Source organism: Leopardus geoffroyi, chromosome C1, assembly GCF_018350155.1.
Source record: "Leopardus geoffroyi isolate Oge1 chromosome C1, O.geoffroyi_Oge1_pat1.0, whole genome shotgun sequence".
NCBI classification, from domain to species: domain Eukaryota; kingdom Metazoa; phylum Chordata; class Mammalia; order Carnivora; family Felidae; genus Leopardus; species Leopardus geoffroyi.
Window position 1 is genome coordinate 102874039 of NC_059328.1, and position 25300 is coordinate 102899338.

At 42.9% G+C, this 25300-nt stretch overlaps 1 protein-coding gene across 20 annotated transcripts in view; it reads left to right on the plus strand.

Annotated features, from left to right (window-relative positions):
• The window catches only part of LOC123598569 (phosphodiesterase 4D interacting protein), a 223381-nt gene that overhangs the window by 60775 nt on the left and 137306 nt on the right, over positions 1-25300 (plus strand). For all 20 annotated transcript variants that reach the window (XM_045478847.1, XM_045478851.1, XM_045478850.1 and 17 more), the window contains exon 4: positions 19225-19335. In XM_045478847.1, the coding sequence (XP_045334803.1) occupies positions 19225-19335 (111 nt within the window). The remainder of the gene's footprint in view (positions 1-19224; positions 19336-25300) is intronic.

Consider the following 25300-nt stretch of genomic DNA (forward strand, 5'->3'; position numbering starts at 1 on the left):
TTATGTATCAGATCAATCTTTCTTTTTCTTCCCTTAAGAATTCTGAGTAGGGGCGCCTGGGTGGCGCAGTCGGTTAAGCGTCCGATTTCAGCCAGGTCACGATCTCGCGGTCCGTGAGTTCGAGCCCCGCGTCGGGCTCTGGGCTGATGGCTCAGAGCCTGGAGCCTGTTTCCGATTCTGTGTCTCCCTCTCTCTCTGCCCCTCCCCCGTTCATGCTCTGTCTCTCTCTGTCCCCCAAAAAATAAATAAAGGTTGAAAAAAAAAATTAAAAAAAAAAAAAAAAAAGAATTCTGAGTAAAAGGGGCGCCTGGGTGGCGCAGTCGGTTAAGCGTCCGACTTCAGCCAGGTCACGATCTCACGGTCCGTGAGTTCGAGCCCCGCATCAGGCTCTGGGCTGATGGCTCAGAGCCTGGAGCCTGTTTCCGATTCTGTGTCTCCCTCTCTCTCTGCCCCTCCCCCGTTCATGCTCTGTCTCTCTCTGTCCCAAAAAATAAAATAAAAAAAAAACGCTGAAAAAAAGAATTCTGAGTAAAAGGAATGATTCTGAGTGCTGCGGAGAACACAGACATGCAAAGGAGTTACCATTCTCAAAGAGCCGTGCAATCTGAATAGGGGCATAAGGTATTAAGATTTAGTTGAAATAGCATCTAAAGGAACAGAGGGAGAAATATCACAAGATTAGGGGAATTGCCAAACCAGCGTATATCTTTAAAACCTAAATATTTGGACAAAACATTTATTATGATTTGCATGTACATATGTGTGTGAACTTCACAAACATAAATCTTACCTCACATTGGGTGATATAATTAATAAAATAACCTTAAAAAGAGGCTCCCGGGTGGCTCAGTCGGTTAAGCATCTGACTTATTAAGTGTCCAACTTGCGCTCGGGTTATGATCTCACGGTTCATGAGTTCGAGCCCCACATCAGGCTCTGTGCTGGCAGCTCAGAGCCTGGAGCCTGCTTCAGATTCTGTGTCTCCCTCTCTCCCTCCCCCACTCATGCTCTGTCTCTCTCTGTCTCTCTGTCCCTCTCTCTCAAAAATAAATAACCTTTAAAAAATTAAAAAATAAAAAGAATGAAGTTAAAAAAATTGGAAAACCCTGAAAACTCTGACAGCTATAGTTACCAACATGGAAAAGGGCAGTCACTTCGGTGGAGAAAGTGGCATTTCAATGAGAAACATTCTTCTTATTTTTTTAATCATCTCCTTTCTGTTTCCTCATTAGAACTTGTTTTCTTCTCTTCACTGTATGGAGAAACGCTCTACATTTCTTCCTGTGGATCCCGAGGAGTTTCCATTAAACAGTAATAAAAATCACGATACATGTAGTTTCACTGAGTGCTTACAGTGTTCAGGGCTCTATGGATGCACTTACTTCACTTGCATTGTCCTGCTCAGTTCTTGTGGCAGCCTTTTGAAGTTAGTACAGCCATTATGTTCACTTGTTTTGAGAGGGACATTGAAGCTGAGAAGGCCTGGGGACTGCCGGGAAGCACTTGAGCTGTGATTTGAACAGAAGTTTCAGCGCCTGAGCTCTTAGCCACAATTTTATCACGCCTCTCTATGGACAGCTGACCTCCTTGTTCATTTCATTTATTTGTTCATTCATTCATCCCCTCAGCGCTTGAGTGCAGCCTGTGCGCCAGGCCCTGTTCTAGCGGTCAGATGCACAACGATCAGGTATAAATGTGTGTGACACTTCGTGACGCATGAGCCAGGTACATGGCAGGGGTGGAAGAGTACAAAGCCCACCAGTGCAGCGATGATGATATACCCAGGCTCCCCTCCCACACCTGCCTGTGGGACTCTCAGCGATGTACATAACTATTGAATGCAGCCGCAGCAGCCACTGAGGCCATGGGCAGCCGCCCCACCCCCCACCAAGGACTTATACATAGAAGGAAGTTGAGATGTTTCCTGCATGAAAAGATATGTGCTTAAGGATGAATATTTACTTCAGTATTCTTCTTTTTTTTTAATTTTTAAAAAAATTTTTTAAATCTTTATTTTTGAGAGAAAGAGAGCATGAGCAGGGGAGAGGCAGAGAGAGGGAGACACAGAATCCAAAGCAGGCTCCAGGCCCTGAGCTGTCAGCACAGAGCCCAATGTGGGGCTCGAACCCACAAACTGTGAGATCATGACCTGAGCCGAAGTCAGACACTTAACTGACTGAGCCATCCAGGCACCCCATACTTCAGTATTCTTTATATAAATAACGTATTAAAATAATCTGGGGCACCTGGGTGCCTCAGTCAGTTAAGTATTGGATTCTTGATTTCAGCTCAGGTCCCAATCTCATGGTGGTGAGATGGGAGCCCTAGATGGGCTCTGTGCTGGGTGTGGAGCCCGCTTCCGATTCTTTCTCCCTCTCCTTCTGCCTCACTGTAAAGAAATAAAAGAAAGAAAAGAGGAGGAAGGAAGGAAGGAAGGAAGGAGGGAGGGAGGAAGGAAGGAAGGAGGGAGGGAGGGAGGGATAGGGGGAAGGAAGGAAGGAAAGTGGGAAGGAGGGAAGGGGGGAAGGAAGAAAGGAGGGAAGGAAGAAAGGGGAGAAGGAAGGAAGGAAGGAAGGAAGGAAGGATGGATGGATGGATGGATGGATTAAGGCGAGGGTTGATTATTTTGAATATGGTATATGCGTTCAACAGAACATCATAGAGTAATGTACTGAGTTGGAAAGGGGTCCATAATAACAAATTTAGGATTAAACAACAAAACAACAACAACAATTTGACTGAATATTACATAAGATAAAATCTCTTTTCGAGGGAGGAAAAAAGTAGAAATGCTTGCAGGATCTACACCAAAATATTGATAATGATTATGTCTGGGTGATGGGTTTAGCCGTGAGTTTTGCCTTCTTTATAACTTTGTGTATTACCTGAATTTTTAATTATGTTTTCATTCTCTCTAAGCATTCAGCAAATATTTCTAGAGTTCTTATTATGTGCAACATAATGTCATAGCACTGCAGATACAATAACAAATATGCAAACCTGGTTCCTGCCCTGATTGTCTTTCCAGATTAGCTAATTACAACAATATAATCACTGTAATATAATTAAGGAAGCTACACTATATGGCTGGGGATCCTAACTCACTTGGAAGGGGTGGGAGGACTCAGAGCAAGTTTCCTAAAGGAAACTGCATCTAACCAGGGAACTGAAGGGGAGGAATAAGAATTAGCCACCAATAGGGGCTGGGGATGGGAGAAAGAAGAATGTTCCAGATTCAGCTGAGAAAGACGAAGTTAATATACCTTAGGGCATGGGTGCAAGGAATGTGGAGAAGTGTCAAAACTGGAGGGAAGGGGAGAGAGAGAGAGAAAGAGAAAGAGAGAAACCAGCCTGCAGGTCTTTGCAAAAGCTTTATGTAAAAGCCTTTACATTTTAACAGAGCTCAATGGGGAACCGCTGCAAGTTTGCAGAGAAGGTGGTGACATGATCAGATTTTCCTTATAGAAAATTCCCTTTGGCTTCTGCATGGACTCTGGGTTGGAAGGATGAAATCTAAGGCAGAGAGGGCAGTTAGGAGGCTGGTGGAGTATTCCAGGCAACCACTGGTGGTGCTGACGGTGTAGGAGTCAGGGAGATGGATAGGTGAAAGAGAACGAGATTTCAGAAGCAGAAGTGACAGGGCTAAGCTGTTGATTGGACGCAGAGCCAGTGCAGAAGGAGTAGCCTAAAGGTGAGCTCCCACCAACCCATCTCTCCATTCCCACCTCTGCTAGGTTGTCACTCTCATACACTTCCAAGTACTTTGTACTTTTACCTTTAATAATATGACTTCTTTGTTCAAGCAAGGTCTGTCTTTAGAATCTGAGCATGATAGCAAGGACAGGGTCTGTCTCCTTCACTATTAGATACGCTGATGAGTGTGGTGCCTGATTCAGAGTAGACACGCCTCTTTCTTTTTTTGTTGTGTTTTGGTTGAATGAATGATGCTAAGCTTTTTTGCTTGGGCAACTTCTGAGTGATGCCATCCACAGGCAGTACTATTATGATTATTAAAGCAACAGCAACAAAAATCAGTAAAATGATTTTCATTTTTGAAAGAAAAATGAGGAGATCTTTCCTATTCTTTTTTTTTTTTTTTTTCAACGTTTATTTATTTTTGGGACAGAGAGAGACAGAGCATGAATGGGGGAGGGGCAGAGAGAGAGGGAAACACAGAATCGGAAACAGGCTCCAGGCTCTGAGCCATCAGCCCAGAGCCTGACGCGGGGCTCGAACTCACGGACCGCGAGATTGTGACCTGGCTGAAGTCGGACGCTTAACCGACTGCGCCACCCAGGTGCCCCGAGATCTTTCCTATTCTTGAAAAATTCTAACTCTAACTTGCAAGACAAACAGGTAATTCCAATAATAAGAGTAGGTACCCAATATGTTGTGGAAGCAGCCAGGAGGGGCCCTCCCCTGGGCTTTAGGGTCCGATAGGCTTCTGTTTACTAGGTAATATCAAGTCCTAAGGAAAGTTGGAGATAGTGAAGTCAGCACTGAGTGAGAAGTGAAGAGTGATGACATTCCAGGCTAAGGCTGGCACCCATGAAGAGTCCTGGAGGCACCAGAGAGCATAGTGAGTTCAGAAACAGGACGCTTTTTGTCATGGCTGAAGCATTAGAGTGCTGACTGAGGTTCAAGTTGGCTGTATCTCCCCCCACCCACTCCTCCTCATGGTCAAAGCCTTATCGTTGCCGCCACGATCATTCATGGTACCACTGTGAGCTCTTAGCTCTTATGCCTAGAGAAAGTCTTAATTTCTTTCCTAAAGGAGGATGGAGAAAATATGATTGAAAATCTAGAGAAAAAATTGAGGCCATAAATTGATATGTCACCCTCCGGATAGTAGAAGCTCAGCAAATAATCTGTTTGGGTAGAACCAGTTATGAACAAACAACACCAAGTTCTGCTGGTGTTGGTCGAGCCAGATGGATGGAGAAGCTAGTCTGGAGCCTCAGGGTCCTTGAGATCTCTGAATATCAGTACAGTTCAGCCGTCCTTTCTGCCTTGGAGTTCATTTAACTTTCTCTGACAGCGCTATTCCTGGCTGGCCTGTTTATTTTTGGTGTCCAGGGAAGTTGTTATTTGTTTTGTTTTGGTTTTATATAGCTCACAGTGCTCTAATGTGACGGTGACGGTGACATCTTGTTATGCCAGGATCGGGCGTGGTGTGGGTGTGTGTCTATGGTGGGGGAAGGCTGCAGGAACATCATCTGAATCCCTATCCTTTATTGGCATAACGACGGCTGCCAAAGATAGGGTTTAGTCAACCTGATGTAGTAACTCTGTTGTTCACTCTCTCGTCATGAAGACAGTTATAACAAGAAAAGGCTGTGTGGAGAATGGATGTCGGTATGCTTCTGAGTTTTGGGGGAGAAAATGGAATGATATTATTAATATTTTATCATTTAAAAGACTCTCAAATTTCAGGAATTCTGTTGAAATTTTAGAAACAGTTTCAGAAGGAAGATTTGGTTATTGTGGAACCCAAAAGGAAAAAAAAAAAAAAAAAAAAAGCAAAGTGTAGCATTTGCAGTCTCCTTTCTGAGGCAGGCATCAACAGTCAGCTTCTGGAAGCCTGGTTGGAACCCCTGTGTGGAAGTGAAAGTGAAAGCCGATGAGTGGGGGGTGGGGGGAAGTTGACTGATTTTGATTGACATTTTCCTTGCTAAAATGGTGTGTAAAAGTTATGTGTGTTCTTCAGGATGGCCTAATGTGTATGTTTTTCCTGTGTCAAAATACAGAGTGGACTCTGTGTTTCCTTTCTGTTTTATGTAAGGATTGTTAACAAAACTGTAACTTGATAAAACATAGTAACCTGTGAGTTTTTGATAGGGCTACTTGGAGGATACTTCCTCTAGCCTTCATGTTAAGGCCCCATAATCTAAGCAGGATTAACATATAGAACATTTAGAAATAGGAGCGCCTGGGTGGCTCAGTCGGTCGGTTGAGCGTCTGACTTCGGCTCGGGTCATGATCTCACGGTCCGTGAGTTCGAGCCCCACGTAGGACTCTGGGCTGATGGCTCGGAGCCTGGAGCCTGCTTCCAATTCTGTGTCTCCCTCTCTCTCTGCCCCTCCCCCGTTCATGCTCTGTCTCTCTCTGTCTCGAAAATAAATAAACATTAAAAAAAATTTTTTTTTAAAAAGAAATGATCAGGGCTTTTTAAAAAAATATTTACTTATTTTTGAGAGAGAGCATGAGTGGGGGAGGGGCAGAGAGAGGGAAACAGAATATGAAGCAGGCTCCAGGCTTTGAGCTGTCAGTAGAGAGCAGGGCTCAAACTCATGAACCGCAAGATCATGACCTGAGCCAAAGTCAGACGCTCAACTGACTGAGCCACCCAGGTGCCCCTAGAAATGATCAGTTCTAAAGTACTGAATTGAATTGAATTGGACTTTGAATCTTTATCAATGAAAATCCTTTGTGAAAGGCAAAGGACTGAGCAAGTTACCTCTCCCAGCCTGGGTTTCTTTTTTCTTCTTTTTTAAGTAACAGCTTTACTCAGATTTAACATACACACAATGAAATTCACCCTTTTAAACTGTACAATTCCATAGCTTTAGTATAGTTTTAGTATATTTGCCAAGTTGTGCAACAATTACCATTACCTAGTTACACCACATTTTCATCTCCCCCCAAAAACCTCATACCTATTTGCAGTCACTCCCCATTCCCTCTCTCTGCAGCCCCTGGAAACCATTCATCCACTTTCTCTATTTGCCTTTCCTGAACATGTCATATAAAGAGTCATACAATCTGTGACTTTCTGTTTGGCGTCTTTCACATTAGTACAATGTTTCGAAAGTTCATCCATGTTGTACGAGGTATCAGTATTTCATTCCTTCTTATGGATGAAAAATATTCTGTTGTGTGAGGTTCCTGGGTGGCTCAGTTGGTTGGGCAACTGACTTCAGCTCAGGTCATGATCTCACAGTTCATGGGTTTGAGCCCCGCATCAGGCTCCGTGCTGACAGCTCAGAGCCTGAAGCCTGCTTCAGATTTTGTGTCTCCCTCTCTCTCTGCCCCTGCTCTGCTCACGCTCTGTGTCTGTCTCTCAATAATAAATAAACGTTAAAAAAATATATATTCTGTTGTATGGATATCCTAAACTTTGTATCCATTCATCAGTTGAGGGAGGTTTGAGATGTTTCTATTTGTTAGCTATTATTAATAATGCTTCTATGAACATTCGTATACAAGACTTTGTGTCCACACATTTCTTGGGATTATAACTAGGAGTGGAATTGCTGGGTCATATGGTAATTCTGTGTTTACTACCCTTTGAGTCCTAATGATTTGGTGTATTCATCTTGAAAATGGGGAAAACTATGTTTTATATAAGTTCAGGTGGTCAGATCCTCCAGGGTCACATGGAAGATTATTTACGGTGAAGGATAGCTTTTTCTTTCTTTCTTTTTTTTATTCTCATTAGTTAACATAAAATGTAGTCTTGGCTTCAGGAGTAGAACCCAGTGATTCATTACTTACATGTAACACCCAGCACTCATCCCAATAAGTGCTCTCTTTAATACCTATCACGCACTTCCCCCACCCCCATCAACCCTCAGTTTGTCCTCTGTATTTAAGAGTCTGTTATGGTTTGCCTCCCTCTCTGTTTTTATCTTATTTTTCCCTCCCTTCCTGTATGTTCATCATGTTAAGTTTCTCAAATTCCACAAATGAGTGGTATCATATGATATCTGTCTTTCTCTGATGGACTTATTTCTCTCAGCATAATACTCTCTAGTTCTATCCACATTGTTGCAAACTGAACAATTTCATCCCTTTTCGTCTCCAAGTAGTATTCTAATGTGTGCGCGTGCGCATTTGTGCGCGCATACACATGCGTGTGTGTGTGTGTATATCACATCTTCTTAATCTATTCATGGGCTCTTTCCATAACTTTGCTATTGTTGATAGTGCTGCTATAAACATGGGGGTGCATGTGCCCCTTCGAATCAGCATTTTTGTATCCCTTGGATAAATACCTAGTAGTGCAATTGCTGGGTTGTAGGGCAGTTCTATTTTTAATTTTTCGAGGCATCTCCACACTGTTTTCCATAGTGGCTGCACCAGTTTGCATTTCCACCAGCAGCGCAAAAGGGTTCCCCTTTCTCCACATCCTCGCCAACATCTGTTGTTTCCTGAGTTAATTTTAGCCATTCTGACCGGTGTACAGTGAGGGATACTTTTTTAAAAGATGCAGGGACGTGAGGTAGAAGGGGAAGTACTTTATCAGTCACGAGGGAATCCCAAGTTCACAGGGGTCATCTAGTGTCACAGTTAAGGCCCTGTTGAGTATACAGTGTGGGTCAGACTGTTGGGAGCAGTAGTCTGTGCTTCTCCACTTTCTAGATGAGCAAGTCAGCTAACTTCTCAATGTCTCACTGTCCTGATAGTACAGTGAGATGTCCTGATACCTCCTGAAAAGAGATAATAGTGTCTAATCTTCTTACTTCACAAGACAAAATGAAATACTATACATGGAAGTCCTTTGTACATTGTCAAATTCTATGCAGGTGATCGTCATGAAGGCAGCATAATTGTATCCGATTAGTTTTGTAATACACATCGAGGAAATTCAACTTTTGTATTTCTTCAGCTTAGATTTTGTCAGAAAAGCATAGGAACTTCCAGGTACATAGATGTATTATACACAAAAATATTTATATGTGAAAAAATCCATCCTCTTTCTTCTCTCTGCCCCATCTCTTCGTGTCTACCCCTATCCTCCAAGTTGGGCTCCTGGGTTGGATTCCACTGGATGTTAAAAAGCAACAAATACTCTCCAACCATTTGTATGCCCTTCCCATAGGGCTGTTTTGAAAATATGACAGTTAGAAAAGTTATAGGTTAAATAATCTACTGGCGATCATCGTTGGGTTCCAATCAACATTGCTGGTTTTGTCTTGGAAATGTGGCGTCCTTCATGCTCATTAATCTCCTCCTCACCTTCCTGTGAAGGCAGCTGGAGCTCTGTCAGAACAGGTCGACTCTCACCACCTTCTAGGGCTCTACTATCAGAGAGCTGGTGGTGTGCTCTGAGATTTCTTCATAAAGTTTTAGCTTTCTCACTAATGCTACCTTTGGTAGTATTGTTTCTATGAGAAAGTGTGCTTTGCACATGGAATCTCAGAGGTGAGGATCCTCCAGAGGTCACTAGAGGTGATGTGTGAAGACTTAACAAAATCCCTGACAAGTGGTCTTTTAGCTTCAGCCAAGTCCCTTTTGTGACAGGAAATATACTGTCCCTCATAATGTAAGTTCTTAGTAAATATTTGATGTATAAATAAATGGATGGAGTGTGGTAAGAGTTCATTACATCCAACTCTACTAGAGAATTTATCCTCCTAATTCATAGCTGCCTCCCTGTAATTCCTAGTTTCATTCCCTTTGAAATAGTTTTTAAAAATTATGACCTATTTTACACAATAGGAACATACAAAGAACAGTAAAATACTTGTCCTTGTACCTAATATCTAAACTTTAACCGATATTATTTTCATTCTCTTTGCCTCAGATTAAAAAACAAAAGTTAGGGGTGCCTGAGTGGCCCAGTTGGCTAAGCGTCCAAATGTTGATTTTGGATCAGGTCATGATCTCATGGGTTTGTGAGTTCAAGCCCTGCATGGGACTCCATGCTGATGGCACAGAGTCTGCTTGGGATCCTCTCTTTCTCTCTCTTTCTGTCACTGCCCCAAACTCACGTGTATGAGTGCTGTCTCTCTCAAAACATAATAAACTTAAAAAAAAATTAGCATACACATACAGTGGTAACCCTCTTAGCAACCTACCCAGGTCCCAGAGTCTCCTTTCCTACACTGAATTACTAGTAAGTATCTTTCCCAAAATCACACAATTAGAAAATAGCAGAGCTGGGATTTGAACCTAGTTCTCTTTGGTTCCAAAACTATTGCTCTTTCCATAATGGCATGCTATCCTGCCTGGATAAATATGCACAATAGTGATAATATATATTGTCTATTTATTCATGGGTAAGATGTCAAGGGTTACTTAAAACGCTACTCTCCTATTCCTCTGCTTACCTAAGTTGCTTGAGAATAATTTTATTTTCATGACATGTAGACATGAATTATCATAGATATCAAATTAATAGAGCTTAAGTTGCAGAAGTTATATTTGAAAAGAATGTCAATTAAGATGATTAGTCATTTTCAGTGGAGTGGAACTTTATTTTTAGGGGAGAGATTAATATGTTTTCAAGCATTTCCATTATGAGAGCAATCTGGGGGGTCTGAAGATGATTAAGCAAATGTGAAGCTGAGTTTTTTTCCAAGGCCGACTTGACAGTTGCTTATGTTAATGGGGCATGACATACAACAGCTGGGTTGTAATCCTGCTATTGTCGGCATTGACTGAGTCCTTATTAAAGTCTTATTTCCAGTCTGAACTAATACGTTAAGCAGCGGGAAGAAGAAATTAAAGAAAGAACAGGGGAGAGCCATTAATGTGTGAGGGGAAAAAATATTTTGAGAGAATAGTAAAGATTTTCTATGTTCTGTGTAAAAGAAGGAAGAACAAACATAGACGTGTGTCGCTTGCTCAGGATCCCTCAGCATTATTTTCTTTATTTCCCCAGCAATGCAGAGTTTATAAAAACCTATAGATCTAGGACCTGCCCACAGAAGGCCTGATTTCGGAGGTTTAGTGTGCGGCCCAGGGTTGTGCATTCTGTTTGTTTGTCAAAGCTACAAAACCTGAACAAGTAAAACAAAACACAGCAACAAAACCATCTCCCTAGTACGCAGCTGCAGGCCTTCTTTCCTTGCTCTTTTCTTCGCTCCTTGTGCAGATGGGGAGCCAGGATCTGCCTGCCTGGAGGAACACAGCCAGGACCCTCACCCTGACTTTTAAGATCTTCCTGCAGTGTCTCTGTCCTTGCCATCCTGTCTCTCCCATCACAGATGGTGTGTTCAGACCAGGAGGGCCCTCTGCACCTGTACCTGTCTTCTACCTGCCTGGATTGCCTCATGCTCTCCCCCAAGCCTCGCCAAACCCAGTTCACCCCTTCAGGAGAGCTGAAATGCCAGTTCTCTGTGGAACCTTCTTTGACAGCTTCTCTTTCCTATTTTCTACAGTTTCTATTATTTGTACAGTTCATATTGTCCTTTGATAGTAATTTGTCACATATTATTCCCTGTTGGTTTATTATTTAAAAAAAAAAAATTTAGTGTTTATTTATTTTTGAGAGAGAGAGAGAGACAGAGACAAAGAATGAAGAGGGGAGGGGCAGAGAGAGAGAGAGAGAGAGGGAAGGAGAGAGGGAGGGAGACAGACACAGAATCTGAAGGACAGAGCCTGATTTGGGGCTCAAACTCACAAACTGTGAGATCTTGACCTGAGCCACAGTCGGACACTTAACCGACTGAGCCACCCAGGCACCCCATATTCCCTGTTTGTTTAGAATTCTTACTCAAAGTTCGGAATCTGCCTTGTACATTGAAGTTAGTTTGTTAGACAAGTTTGTTTTAATTATAAAATAACATTTTATAAAGAAGAATGCCTTTAGAGCAGAAGACAGGAAATAATAAAGATTAGAGCAGAAATTAATGCTATTGAAACCAAAAAAAAGTAGAACAGATCAATGAAACCAGAAGCTGGTTCAATTAGCAAAATTGATAAACCGCTAGCGAGTTTGATCAAAAAGAAAAAGGAAAGGACCCAAATAAATAATATCAGGAATGAAAGAGGAGAGATCACAGCCAACACAGCAGAAATAAAAACAATAAGAGAATATTATGAGCAATTATATGCCAATAAAATGGGCAATCTGGAAGAAGAATGCCTTTAGATAAGCTCTTCATCCTGAAACAACTGTGTAATCTTATATACAGATTGAGTTCTATTAGATGAAATCCAGAGAAGTCAAAGTGAGCAGGTTAATTATTCATCAGTTCTTTTATTCAACAAATATTTGTTGCACACCTGTTGTATACTAGGTTCTGTTCTTGGAACTGGTGATATAGCAGTGAAAAAAAACAGGAAAAAATCCTGCTTATCTTATGGGGTCTACATACTAATGGGCAGAGACAAGAAACAAAATAAACAAATATAATATTTTAAACAATGAAAGTGTATGGATTAATAAACAGTGAGAGGAGTGCAGGGGTGAGGCCTAGGGAGAGTTATACTTTTTTTTTTTTTTTAAGTTTATTCATTTTGAGAGAGAGAGTGTGTGTGTGTGCAAGCAGGGGAGGGGCAGAGAGAGAAGGAGAGGATCCTAAGCAGGCTCTGAGCTGTCAGCATGGAGCCTGATGTAGGGATCCACGTGAGGCTCAAACTCACGAACTGTGAGAATATGACCTGAGCTGAAACCAAGAGTCAGACGCTTAACTGACTGAGTCACCCTGGCACCCCGGAAGAGTTACAGAGGGGGTGGTCAGGGGTACCTGGGTGGCTCAGTGGGTCAAGCATGTGACTTTGGCTCAGGTCATGATCTCACGGTTTGTGGGTGTGAGCCCCGCATCCGGTTCTGCTCTGGCAGTGTGGAGCCTGCTTGAGATCCTCTCTCTGTGTCCCTCCCCCATTCACACGCGCGCTCTCTCTCAAAGTGAATAAAAATAAAATAAAATAATAAAGAGCTCCTGGGTGGCTCAGTTATTAAGCATCTGATTTCGGCTCAGGTCATGATCTCATGGTTCATGAGTTGAGTCTCACATCGGGTGAACTTGAGCCCCACTTCGGGAGTCCCTCTTCTCCATCTCTCTCCACCCCCCCCCATCAGTTGTGCTCTCTCTCAAAAAAAATTAACATTAAAAATAAAAATAAACAAACATAAATAGGGTGGTCAATTCCTTGAGGAAGTGATATTTGATCAAAGACACAAAGAAGGTGAGGAAGACAATCAGGTATCTAGAGACAGAGAAGGAGTGTACCATATAGAAGCATCAACAAGCCCCAAGGCCCTGAGGAAGGAAGGTGCTTGCTGTTTTTGAGAAACAGCAAAGAGAGAATGGCTGGAGCAAAGTGTGTAGGCGGAGAGTCGTAGGAAAAAGGAAGACAGGGCAAGGATCCAGGCTCCAGATTCCGTAGTGCCTTGGGCCTATGGCCTAACGACAGATAGCATTTCACTCTGAATTTGTGGGAAAACCAGTGGGGTTTCCAGCAGAGGAGTAATCTGTTGTACTTTCAAGGATCACTGTGGCTGCTCTGTTAAGAATAGAATAGGGGAGCAAGAGTGGGAGCAGAGAGACCAGTTAAGGGGGTTCTTTAAATAATTTAGGGGAGACATCAATCACAGTATCTTGGGCCAGAGTGGTAGAGGTCCAGTGCAGTGGTACTTTATAAACAGATATAGAGATAATAAGATTTACAGACAGGTGAGATGATGTATATGAGAGAGAAGAGACCAGAAAGGTTTTGGCCCAAACAACTGTTTTGGCCCAAACAACTGTTACAAATTGAAATGGGATCCACTGGGGAAGAAACGTGTCTGCTAGGAAAGATCAGGAGTTCACGTTCAGATGCCGCAAGTATGACAGGTCTCTCTCTATTCGAGTGGCCATTTCTACTAGGAAGTTAGACACAGATTGGAGTTCAGGAAAAAGGTCTAGATGGGCATATAAACTTTTTCTACAGTAACCATTCTAGCAAATGTAGTTTCTTTGGAGCTATTAAAACACACATTTCTATATTATTGGAAAATTGTGAGAATAATAACAGCAGGCTAGGTCCTAACTAACAAATCAAATCAGCAAGAAATAAAATACATATGGAATACTTATCTATTCATTAATTCAACAAATATTTAGGGGTTGCTTCCTAAATACTGTGCAGTGACAGAGCACAGATACCAAATATGCCTTTTCAGCCCTCGAAACACTCTAGTGTGGTCAAGGTGATTGTAAGCGGGCTGTGACTGCACAGTGGGCTGAATGTTCCTGGGGAGCTCTGCTTGGCTGTTGTGGGAGCTGAAGGAATAGAGAACGACAAGTGAGTCCTGGGCCTTCCCTTGGGCAGCTCACAGACTAGTCGGAGAGACACAAACACGGGAAAAGTTAAAGAGCCCTAAAAGATGTAAATAATCCTTGAAGACCACAGACAAGCAATGTCATGAGGCACCATATGAACACTTGCAAATATTGATGTTTGCCTTAGGAGTTCAAAGAGGGAGACCTCTTTCCAGGCTGGGGTAGCAGGGAAGGCTTTTGTTTGGGTGGGATCAGAACTAGGACTTGAAAAAGGAGTCAGGGTTTCTTGAGGGGATGTGATAGCGTTTTCCTTTATTCTAAGAGTGATGGGATGCCTGTGAAGGGCTTTAAGTAAGGGAGATGTCAGGATAAGATTTGAGCTTTGAAAACATTACTTTGACTATAATATGGAGAACAGATGGCTGTAGTGAAGTCTGGCAGACATGACACACTGTTGCAAAAGTCTTTGCTCTGAGGTCTGCTGTGAGAATGGAGCATTCAAGTTGAGCAAAGAGCTGGATGTGTAGGGCTAGATCTTGGGGGAGAGAACTTAGGGAAGGTTTAGGGGTTGTTTGGGAGACAACAGCAATAGCCCTAAAAGTGGATAATATCTCTGAGGGAGAAAGTATGAAGAGAACACAATCAGAAGGGGGAGAACTAACCATTGTTTAGGCACTTACTTTAAGGACCTGGGGGTGGGGGGGAAGAAACAGAATAAGGGCCAGAGAGATAGAAAAGCAAAGTATCACTGGGTATAAGAGAAAACACGCATTAATGTGCAGAAAGATGGCACAAAAACAGACACATAGACCAATGGAATAGAATAGAGACTCCAGAATTGTACCCACAAATGTATGGCCAACTAATCTTTGACAAAGCAGGAAAGAATATCCAATGGAAAAAAAAAACAGTCACTTTAACAAATGGTGCTGGGAGAACTGGACAGCAACATGCAGAAGAATGAAACTAGACCACTTTCTTACACCATTCACAAAAATAAACTCCAAATGGATGAAGGACCTGAATGTGAGACAGGAAACCATCAAAACCCTAGAGGAGAAATCAGGAAAAAAACTCTCTGACTTCAGCCGCAGCAGTTTCTTACTTGACGCATCTCCAAAGGCAAGGGAATTAAAAGCAAAAATGAACTATTGGGACCTCATCAAGATAAAATGCTTTTGCACTGCAAAGGATATAATCAACGAAACTAAAAGGCAACCAATGGAATGGGAAAAAGATTTGCAAATGACATATTGGATAAAGGGCTAGTATTTAACATCTGTAAAGAACTCACTAAACTCCACACCCGAAAAACAAATAGTCCAATGAAGAAATGGGCAGAGGACATGAATAGACACTTTTCTAAAGAAAACATCCAGATGGCCAACAGGCACATGAAAAGATGCTCAATGTCACTCCTCATCAAGGAAATACAAATCAAAACCACACTGAGAGACCATCTCATGACAGAGTGACTAAAATGAACAAATCAGGAGACTATAGATGCTGGAGAGGATGTGGAGAAACGGGAACCCTCTTGCACTGTTGGTGGGAATGCAAACTGGTGCAGCCGCTCTGGAAAACAGTGTGGAGATTCCTCAAAAAATTAAAAATAGATCTACCCTATGATCCAGCAATAGCGCTGCTAGGAATTTACCCAAGGGATACAGGAGTGCTGATGCACAGGGGCACTTGCACCCCAATGTTTATAGCAGCACTTTCAATAATAGCCAAATTATGTAAAGAGCCTAAATGTCCATCAACTGACGAATGGATAAAGAAGATGTGGTTTATATATACAATGGAATACTACTTGGCAATGAGAAAGAATGAAATCCTGCCATTTGCAGCAACGTGAATGACACTGGAGAGTATTACGCTAAGTGAAATAAGTTAGTCAGAGAAAGACAGATATCATATGTTTTCACTCTTATGTGGATCCTGAGAAACTTAACAGAAGACCAGGGGGAAGGGGAGGGGGAAAAATAAGTTACAGAGAGGGAAGGAGGCAAACCATAAGAGACTCTTGAATACTGAGAACAAACTGAGGGTTGATGGGGGGTGGGGGAGAGGGGAAAGTGGGTGATGGACATTGAGGAGGGCATCTGTTGGGATGAGCACTGGGTGTTGTATGGAAACCAATTTGACAATAAATTATATATAAAAAAATGTGCAGAAAGAAATATCCAGGTTGGGTAAGAATACCCTGCATTCATATGGAACCTTACTTTCCATAAAACTTTTTTTTCTTAAGTAGGCTCCCATTCCCAGCATGGAGCCCAGTGTAGGGCTTGAACTCAAGACCCTGAGATCAAGACCTGAGCTGAGATCAAGAGTTGGACGCTTAACCAACCGAGCCACCCAGGTGCCCCTTCATAAAACTTGTTTATTTATTTTTTAAATATTAAAAAAAATTTATTCTTTATTTTTGAGGGAGAGACAGAGAGACAGTGCGAGTTGGGGAGGATCAGAGAGAGAAGGAGACATAGAATCTGAAGTAGGATTTAGGCTCTGAGCTGTCAGCACAGACCCCAACACGGGGCTCGAACCCACAAACTGTGAGATCATGACCTGAGTTGAAGTAGGACGCTTAACCGACTGAGCCACCCAGGCACCCCTATTTTTAAAATATTTTTAATGTTTATTTATTTTTGAGAGAGCCAGAGCACAAGTGGGGGAGGGGCAGAGAGAGGGAGACACAGAATCCGAAGCAGGCTCCAGGCTCTGAGCTGTCAGCACAGAGCCCTATGCAAGGGCTCTAACTCACAAGCAATGAGATCATGACCTGAGCCAAAGTCAGATGCTTAACCGACTGAGCCACCCAGGTGCTCCTTAAAACTTCTATTAAATTATCTTATGTGATAAAAGAATCTAAGGAGACATCAAAATCACGATTAAACACTAATCTAGAATCTGACAGCCTGTTCCCCCTGTGCAAAATGGTAGTAGGTAGATAATAAGTAGATTGTAAGTAGGTTATTCCTCTAGGAGCTTAGACCAGAAAAGGGTCTTAAAAAACCACCTACTTTCCAACCACTTCATTTTATAAATGAGGACACTTAGGCCTCTGGAGAAGTGAATTTCCAAGGTCATACAGCTATTTAGTAACAGGTCAGACCAGAAAAGGATCTTCTGAGTTTTTATTTAGATTTCCCTCTTCTTCACGGTCTCTAAGCCTGAATGACACTCATTTATTCTCAAAGCATGGATTTAATGAAAATAGCTAAATGAATTTTAAATGTGTACACTTTTTAGAAACGAATATTTTGTCTTAAGATACAGTCAATGGTAAGAAATGTTTTGCCTACTTATAACCCACATTTATTAGAGAGAATGTTCAGTTCTTATTATGCCCTCCTGAGACCACTTTATTCACTCAAACTTTTTCTGTCTTTCAAAGGACAGTGCAACTGCAACTCTTAGTGTAGCTTTTTCTCATCATTCCAGTGCGAATTAATCACTCTTTCTTCTGGGTTCCCATAGATGCAATGCTTTTCAAATTTTAGTATGAAACATACCTGTGGGTCATGAAGTCAATTCAGTGGGTCACTCCCCAGAAGAAAAATAGAATAGAAAATATGAGAGCACATCACACATAGTGACGGTAACATTACTTGGTGAAACTTTTACTTCAGTTATGTATGTGTGCATACGTGTGTGTGTACTGGATTGCAGTATAAAACGTAAAAAGTTTGAAAAACACACAGGATTGGAGGATTCTAGTGTAAAACACACCCCATATGTATATGGCCACCCAGCTCTTTGAGAGTTGGAACTGTCTTCATCTTTGTTTCATTCATACTATCTGGTGGGTCCTCAGGAAATGTTGATTAGAATTATTATGAGGAATTAAGAATTAGAAGAACGAAGAGCAGGTAGGTGAGGGAAGAAATGAGTATTTGATTTAAGTATAAAGGTTTTAGTTGCCTTTACTTTAGATGTTAATATTAATTTTTTTTCAACCTAGTATTACTGGCACAAGAACCTGGGTTTCATGTCTGTGCTGTGGGATGGTCTCCCGGTCACCTTCAACGTCCCGTGTGATGTGATATAAATAATACTTCCTGCTAATGTTGCAGCTGTCACTCAAGGATCTTAAATTGCTTTACGAGCAGGATCTGGTGATGAGTGCCTGGCTCCACTTGGCAGGTGCCTGAGTTAAGAACCAGTGACTGGCTGAAATCTCTGGGCTCCAGACTGACGCCTGCCTCCCTCCCTCCCCCAACCCTTTCTTTCCATCATCCCTTGGAGGAAGGAGCCTTTGACCCCACCTCTTTGTGAGGCAGTCTAACTGGTAAACAGTTTGCAATGATTCCACAGGGAACTAGGAGGGGAAGTGGGAGGTGGGAGGAGTGGGGGGAGTGGGAGGAGTGGGAGGTGGGAGGCCCATGGTTTTAGTAAAGGCTGTTTATTTAATTAACTGCCTCAGGGCTTGAGAAGTCCAGGGAGGAAAACTGGGAAGGAACTGATTAGAGGTGAGCCCTGGATCATCAAAGGAAATTGGAGAACCCACCAGTAAATAGCTCCTTAAGATTTGCACCTGACAGAAAGGGGGTGTTTGACATGTGGTCCCCATTTTATGTACACATGCTTTTTCCTATAGAGCATGCTTGCTTGCTCTGGCCACACTGCTTTGGTTTGTTTTTTGTTTACTTTCGTAAACTCTACTCCCAACCAACGTGGAGCTTGAACTCACACCCTGAGATCAAGGGTCGCATGCTGTACCAACTGAGCCAGCCACGCACCCTCCTTTGGGTTTTACTGTGCAAATCAACCACCAAAAACTTAAGTGCCCACTCACACACACAGACCTTCATGTCCTTCTATTTTGTGCAAGCCCACCAGCACCTTGAAGTATTCCCCCTCCCCATTTCCTGGAAACTTCTGGGGGTCCATTTTCTCTTTTCCGAGAAGCCGTTAACTGCCTATAGTTGGGCCTGGGAGGCTCGGGGAGGGTGACAGCCCAGTCCCGGCTCGGAGTCGGGTTACACCACTTGTGTCTGAGTTCACGCAGCTTGTTCCTCTGTCAGGGATTCCGCAAATATCTCCCAGAGGTAAAAAAGGAAAGTGCGCTGCGCTCAGGCACCCAGAGCAGTGAGCCCCGGTCCCAGGTCCCCGAGAGAGCGCCAGCCACCGGGGTCATGTCGCCATAGCCTCAGCGTCCGGGCGGCGGCTCGCTTCAGGCCGCGGTGCAGCTGCACTATGTTCCTAGGGTGAGGGGGCGATCGGGCATGCTGCTCCCCATGGGCTGCCCACCATGTCTAATGGATATCGCACTCTGTCCCAGCATCTCAATGACCTGAAGAAGGAGAACTTCAGCCTCAAGCTGCGCATCTACTTCCTGGAGGAACGCATGCAACAGAAGTATGAGGCCAGCCGGGAGGACATCTACAAGCGGGTGAGTGCAGGAGGCGGCCCACCCACCGCTACCTTACCCGGGCTCTTTCTAAGGCTCATTCTATCTCCCGCATTGCTAATTAGGGAGGGAGGTGGGTTCCACACCCCAGGGCAGGTCGCCTGAACCTGACCAGCCCAGTGACCTCGGACAAGCCCATTTCACCTCCTTTGTGCCCATTTTGCACTTTCCTTCTGTGTAAAGAGAGGGAGCTGGACTAAATCAGAGGCTCTCAAACACCTGTGGAGGTATTCAGAATAATCACCTTTGGGAGCTGGTTTAAAATGTAGATTCCCTGTCTCACCCCCAGGGATTCTGATTTACTAATGCAAGGCAAGGGGAGCTTGGAAATGTGCATATTTTTAAAAGTTTGTTTTCATAATCTCTACACCCAACATGGGGCTCAAACTTGGGACCCCAAGGGTCACATGGTCTTAGGATTGATCTAGCCAGGCACCCCCTAGAAATTTGCATTTTTTCAGGGCCCCAGCAGGTAGTTTCCAGGTCATACCTTCAGCTAGAGAAGGGCTCCTTCTCGTTCTGGCCCAGTGGGGGCAGAGAGAGAGTTGATGGAGCAAAGGGCAGGCGCTGAGCATGGTTCTGTTCCCTGAGAAATTCTTATCTGTTTTGGAAGATGATTATCCAGATAAGCTTTAAAGACCAAATTTTAGGTATCTTCAGGCTTAGGACTAGTTCACCTAAGAATGAAGAAGAGGGTGCTAACAGCCTAACAGCTTGCCTAAGTGGGGGGAGAGGGCGGTGCTTCCCGGTCTTGGTTGATGGGTGAGTGATTTTGGTGGGGAAGGTGGGGGGGGGTGGTGGCTAACTGGGGGTGAGATGAGGCAGCACCTTGGTAAGAGGACACTAGGCTTTGGGATGAAGCTTCCTAACTGTTTACCACAGTATTGGTTTCCTCAGCCCCCTTAGTGTCTGGGCGAGCTCTGAAGTGGCCCGAGTGACCTGGCTAGAGCTGGTTGCCTCTGGCTTTTTCAGAGCTTCTAGATCTCCAGCTGTTTACACCAGAAGACTGTATACAAATATTATCGTTGTCTGTGTGTGCCTGCCCAATCCTCTTGAGAAGAAGGTTGGGAAGCTTTTGCAGGCTGCCAGATAATATGTTGGATCAGAGGAATAACTGGTGTCTTTGAAATCCAATTATTTGGTAAATTCAATTCATGTGCACAGCTAAATTCTAAGGGATTTAGCTCTGTTTTTGCTCTGTCCTGGATTTCCATGTTTTAACCTGAACTTTCCTGAAATTGGTCCAGACTCACCTTTCATCTGTTATGTGGCTGTTGAGTGAGCAATTCTCCATGGAGTTGCCAGGGTCAAGGTCAAAGAAGATATTGCCAAGTAAGGGCTGGTAATGCAGAGAGATGGAGAGGCAGGGAGAATGAATGGCAGTCTTTGCCTCAGGATAGGAATAGTGAATGAATTTGTTCATTGGGCAGAGGGAGGAGCACTTTTCCATTAACTGTCTCCCAAGCAAGGCTGAAGGAAGGGTCAGTTTCTTAGATCATTTGAGGGAAAGGGTTTTTTGTTTTGTTTTGTTTTTAGCTTGAATCAACTGACTGCTTGAATCATTTGGTCTCACCCTCTCCTCTACGCTGGCTAATGGAGATAGTCTTCAGGGAACATTTTGGGTGAGGCATGGGATGGCACCATTCCTCTCCTGGAGAAGTGTGATTAAGAAGATTCTAGAGGGGCAGGGTGAGGGAGTAGTCACAGGACATTGTCGCATGCAGAGGTGAGAACCCTGTTTGCCACTAGGCTCTGTCTTTTCCCAGTCTTAAGTACAGAGTCGTCAGGTACTTAACTAACATGACTTAAGAGCTCTCAGGCTACCGTGTGGCCTTCCTTCCCTTCTTACCAAATCTTTTTGTGCTCCATCTGTCGTATTACTCATCTCATTTGGCTCTGATTATTTGGGAAGCACTAAAAGTTTAAATTAAAATGGCCTTCTTCTTTGGAAAGCAAAACACATAAAGCCATTATCAATCATTAATATCATAGTTGAAATTAGTTTATCCCACTATGTAGTGATTGACAGAAGCCACTTTGGGCGGTTCCATTTAAAAAAAAAATTTTTTTTTAATGTTTATTTATTTTTGAGAGAGAGAGAGAAACAAAGCACAAGCGGGAGAGGGGCAGAGAGAGAGAGGGAGACACAGAATCCGAAACAGGCTCCAGGCTTTGAGCTGTCAGCACAGAGCCCGTTGCAGGGCTCGAACCCACGAGCCTTCAGATCATGACCTGAGCCGAAGTCAGACACTTAACTGACAGAGCCACCCAGCTGCCATGGGCAGCTCCATTTTGATGGAAGGACAAGCGATCAGAAAAACACGCCAGCTGGAGCCCTGGACAATCAGGCAACCTGGCCAAGTTCCTTAACCTTTCTGAGCCTGTCCCAGCCCCTGTAGAGTTGGCATTAAGAATACTGCACAGCACCATAGGCACTGAAAATTATTTGTAGAGAGTATGAATAAACAGCAGCCATGAAGATTAAGTAAGAAGACTTATATCACAGCACGTTGTAAATTCATAGCTTTAGATGTATGTGGGGGGGGGGGGGTAGTAGTTCACCAGTAGTAATACCAGTAGTAATAGTTATTATGAGATTTTAAAGTGAGAAAGAGGTTTGGCTTTCTTAATCTCACCCTCAGCCATACCCATGAATATGTCTTATGTTCATCCTTACAAGTCACACTGTGAGTCCATAAGGTTAGGACAATGACAGTGACAGTCAGCTGTGTGGGTGAAGACACATCTGGGGTGACATGGCGGTGCATCACATGGTAAGTCAGGTGGTTCAGGTATGAATTTAGAGCCCTGTTCTGTGACCAAACTTAGCTTGATTTTTCTTTAGCGTTAGAAGGACACTTCTTTAAATATAGTAAAAACATGAAATCACACCCAGCTGAGTCAGAATCTGCGATAACTTGGGTGTTGTATGCATGACTCTTTTAAATAAAACCAGTGTTTGTGAAACATGTAGTGTAAGTCTCTTGTGGAATAGTAATTGTTTTACCATTTTATGTATTTTTGCCACAGCAGATTTTTGTTGAGATATTCACTAAAGAGTGAAAAATTACTATCTTAGTGTAGACAAACATTTCACCATGATGGCTGCAGGCAAGGGAAATAGTGGGAAACTTTAATAGAAAAGGGCTGGAGAGAGGGTTCAATCTTTTTTTTTTTTTTTAAGTTTATTTATTTTTAAGAGGGAGAGAATGAGCAGGGGAGGGGCGGGGGGGGAGGGGGCCAGGGAGGGGCGGGGACAGGATTCGAAGCAGGCTCTGTGCTGTCAGGGCAGAGCCCAATGTGGGACTCAAACTCACAAACTGTGAGATCATGACCTGAGCTAAAGTTGGATGCCCAACCGACTGAACCACTCAGGTTCCCCAAGGGTTCGATCTTTCTCTTTCCAAGTAGCAAGTCCTCAGGTAGTTGATTGAGGGAGAGACTAAAATCGATATAATCCTTAATCGTAAAGGCAGCAACGCGGATATTTAATCACATGAGGAGTTGTAATAGAGAATTATGTAAAAACCTAGAAGAATCCACTTCAAAGCAAGTAAATTAGAAATGAGTTAAGGGTTTCTTTTTTTCGAGCTATTCAGAGAATTCAGAAATAATCTTAAAACTCATACTAGCTATGGATTAACAAAATAGTATTGCATTATACATAAAAATTGGTTCTGTGAGGCTGCAGGCTTTTCTATTGAATGTCCATTTTTGTAAGCAATAAAAAAAAAGAAAAACCACAGGAAGAGATTGCTTACCCTCAGCACAAAGAAGCTGGGGCATATGCCTCCATGATGAGGTACCACTGCCCCCTCTCTGTAGCAAATATTAATTGTAGGTTCAGTGTTTGTGGGAAGACCATTCTGAATGCATAAAGCACAGAAGGGAGAAACCACTGCGGTACATACAGCTCCTGATTCTGGAGCAAAGTTAAGTGAGAAAATGCTGTAAGTGAACCACAGCTGAGTATGGCCCACCCCTAGGGAGACTGGCTTGTTAGCATTTCTGGACTGCAGCTGCTCTGGTGAATAATTTCTGGGTGGCATCTTGGCTGACTTCCTCGTTGTTGATCATCCAATCCTGCATCTTCTCGTGATAGCTGAGTGTGGCGTAGAAATATGCCCAACCCTGGAATTTATGAAATCCACTGCTGTGTGGTAAACACCCAGTCCCCACACAGCACACAAAACCACCGTCTCCTGAGTCTTACCCCATGATGACTACTTGTTAAACTTGTGTGAATTTATTATTACCCGAGGTTGCTTTAAAAAAGATTTAAGATTCCATTTTAAGAATGGAATTTAAGGGGCGCCTGGGTGGCGCAGTCGGTTAAGCGTCCGGCTTCAGCCAGGTCACGATCTCGCGGTCCGTGAGTTCGAGCCCCGCGTCAGGCTCTGGGCTGATGGCTCAGAGCCTGGAGCCTGTTTCCGATTCTGTGTCTCCCTCTCTCTCTGCCCCTCCCCCATTCATGCTCTGTCTCTCTCTGTCCCAAAAATGAATAAACGTTGAAAAAAAAAAAATTAAAAAAAAAAAAAAGAATGGAATTTAAAATCTGACAAGGCCAGATCCGATAACAAAACCTTCAGGAAAAACTGAATGTCATCATCCTGGACCAGGCAGAGTCCGTGTTTAAATATGACATAATTGATACCAGAAGGTTAAAGTGGTCTGGGCCTTTAGACAGGAGTTGGAAGAGTTGTGTTTCATTGTATGTTGGCCCTCCAGCTGCCTGACTTCTTTGAGCTGCGGTCTCTCGTCTTGCAGACGGTATTTTTCCTGAACAAACTTTGAAGTTTATACATAGCATGCTTCTGTAGTAGATTTTAAAAATCATGCTAAACAGCCTACTGGCTTTATTTGTCTCCTAAATTTTCATCATTTCTACCATTCGGTGATCATGGGCATAGTAGTTAAGAGCAATGAACCCAACAGACCTGAGATAGAATCTTGATTAACTACTTGCTACCTGCATTAATTTGGGAAAATACTATAATTTCTCTGAGCTGAAGTGGGTGTGCTAATAGCACCTATCTTATAGGACTTGAGGGAGGATTAAATGAGCCAATTAGTTGAAAACAGCACAATGCCTATCAGACACTAAGCCCTCAAGAAGTATTTGCCATTATGGTGACAAATTGAGAGATGGCAGAATTATCCAGATAAATCCAATTACTGGATAAGTGCAATCATTTGTTTATTTATTTTTTTAAATTCTTTTTTAATGCTTATTTATATTTGAGAGACAGAGACAGAGCATGAGCAGGGGAGGGGCAGAGAGAGGGAGACACAGAATCCGAAGCAGGCTCCAGGCTCTGAGCTGTCAGCACAGAGCCCCATGTGGGGCTCGAACTCACGAACTGTGGGGTCATGACCTGAGCTGAAGTTGGACGCTTAACTGACTGAGCCACCCAGGTGCCGCCATTTTTTAATTTCAAGTCAGTTTTTTTCCCCTCAGTAGTGGATTTGGGACCATTTGTTCTATTTGTCTCAATTCTCCATTGTAGTTTGCCTGTAAATAAATAGTATAATCCAAGTGTCCCCATCACAGCAGATCTACTGTCACCCTCAAATACAAATGTTCCTCCAGAAAGAATAAATAAGAAAGGCTGGGTTCATTAAGTTTCTGGTTTTTAAAACCAATTATTTTCTTTAGTAATAGTAAAACGTCCTTGGCTTTTGCAAAAATTATTATGACTGTGATTGGTTATAATGCAACACTTTTCAGCATCTTGATTTAATACTTTGTCATTAGGTTGGTCAGGTTTTTAATTCAGTTCATCTTGGTTTTTTATTTTTTAAGAACTATCTTCTTTGTAATTCAGATATGGTGGACATATTGTATTTATTTTAGGTGTACAAAATAATGATTTGATATACGTACATATTGCAAAACGATCACCACAATAAGTTAACATCCATCACCACAAATAGTTACTAAAATATT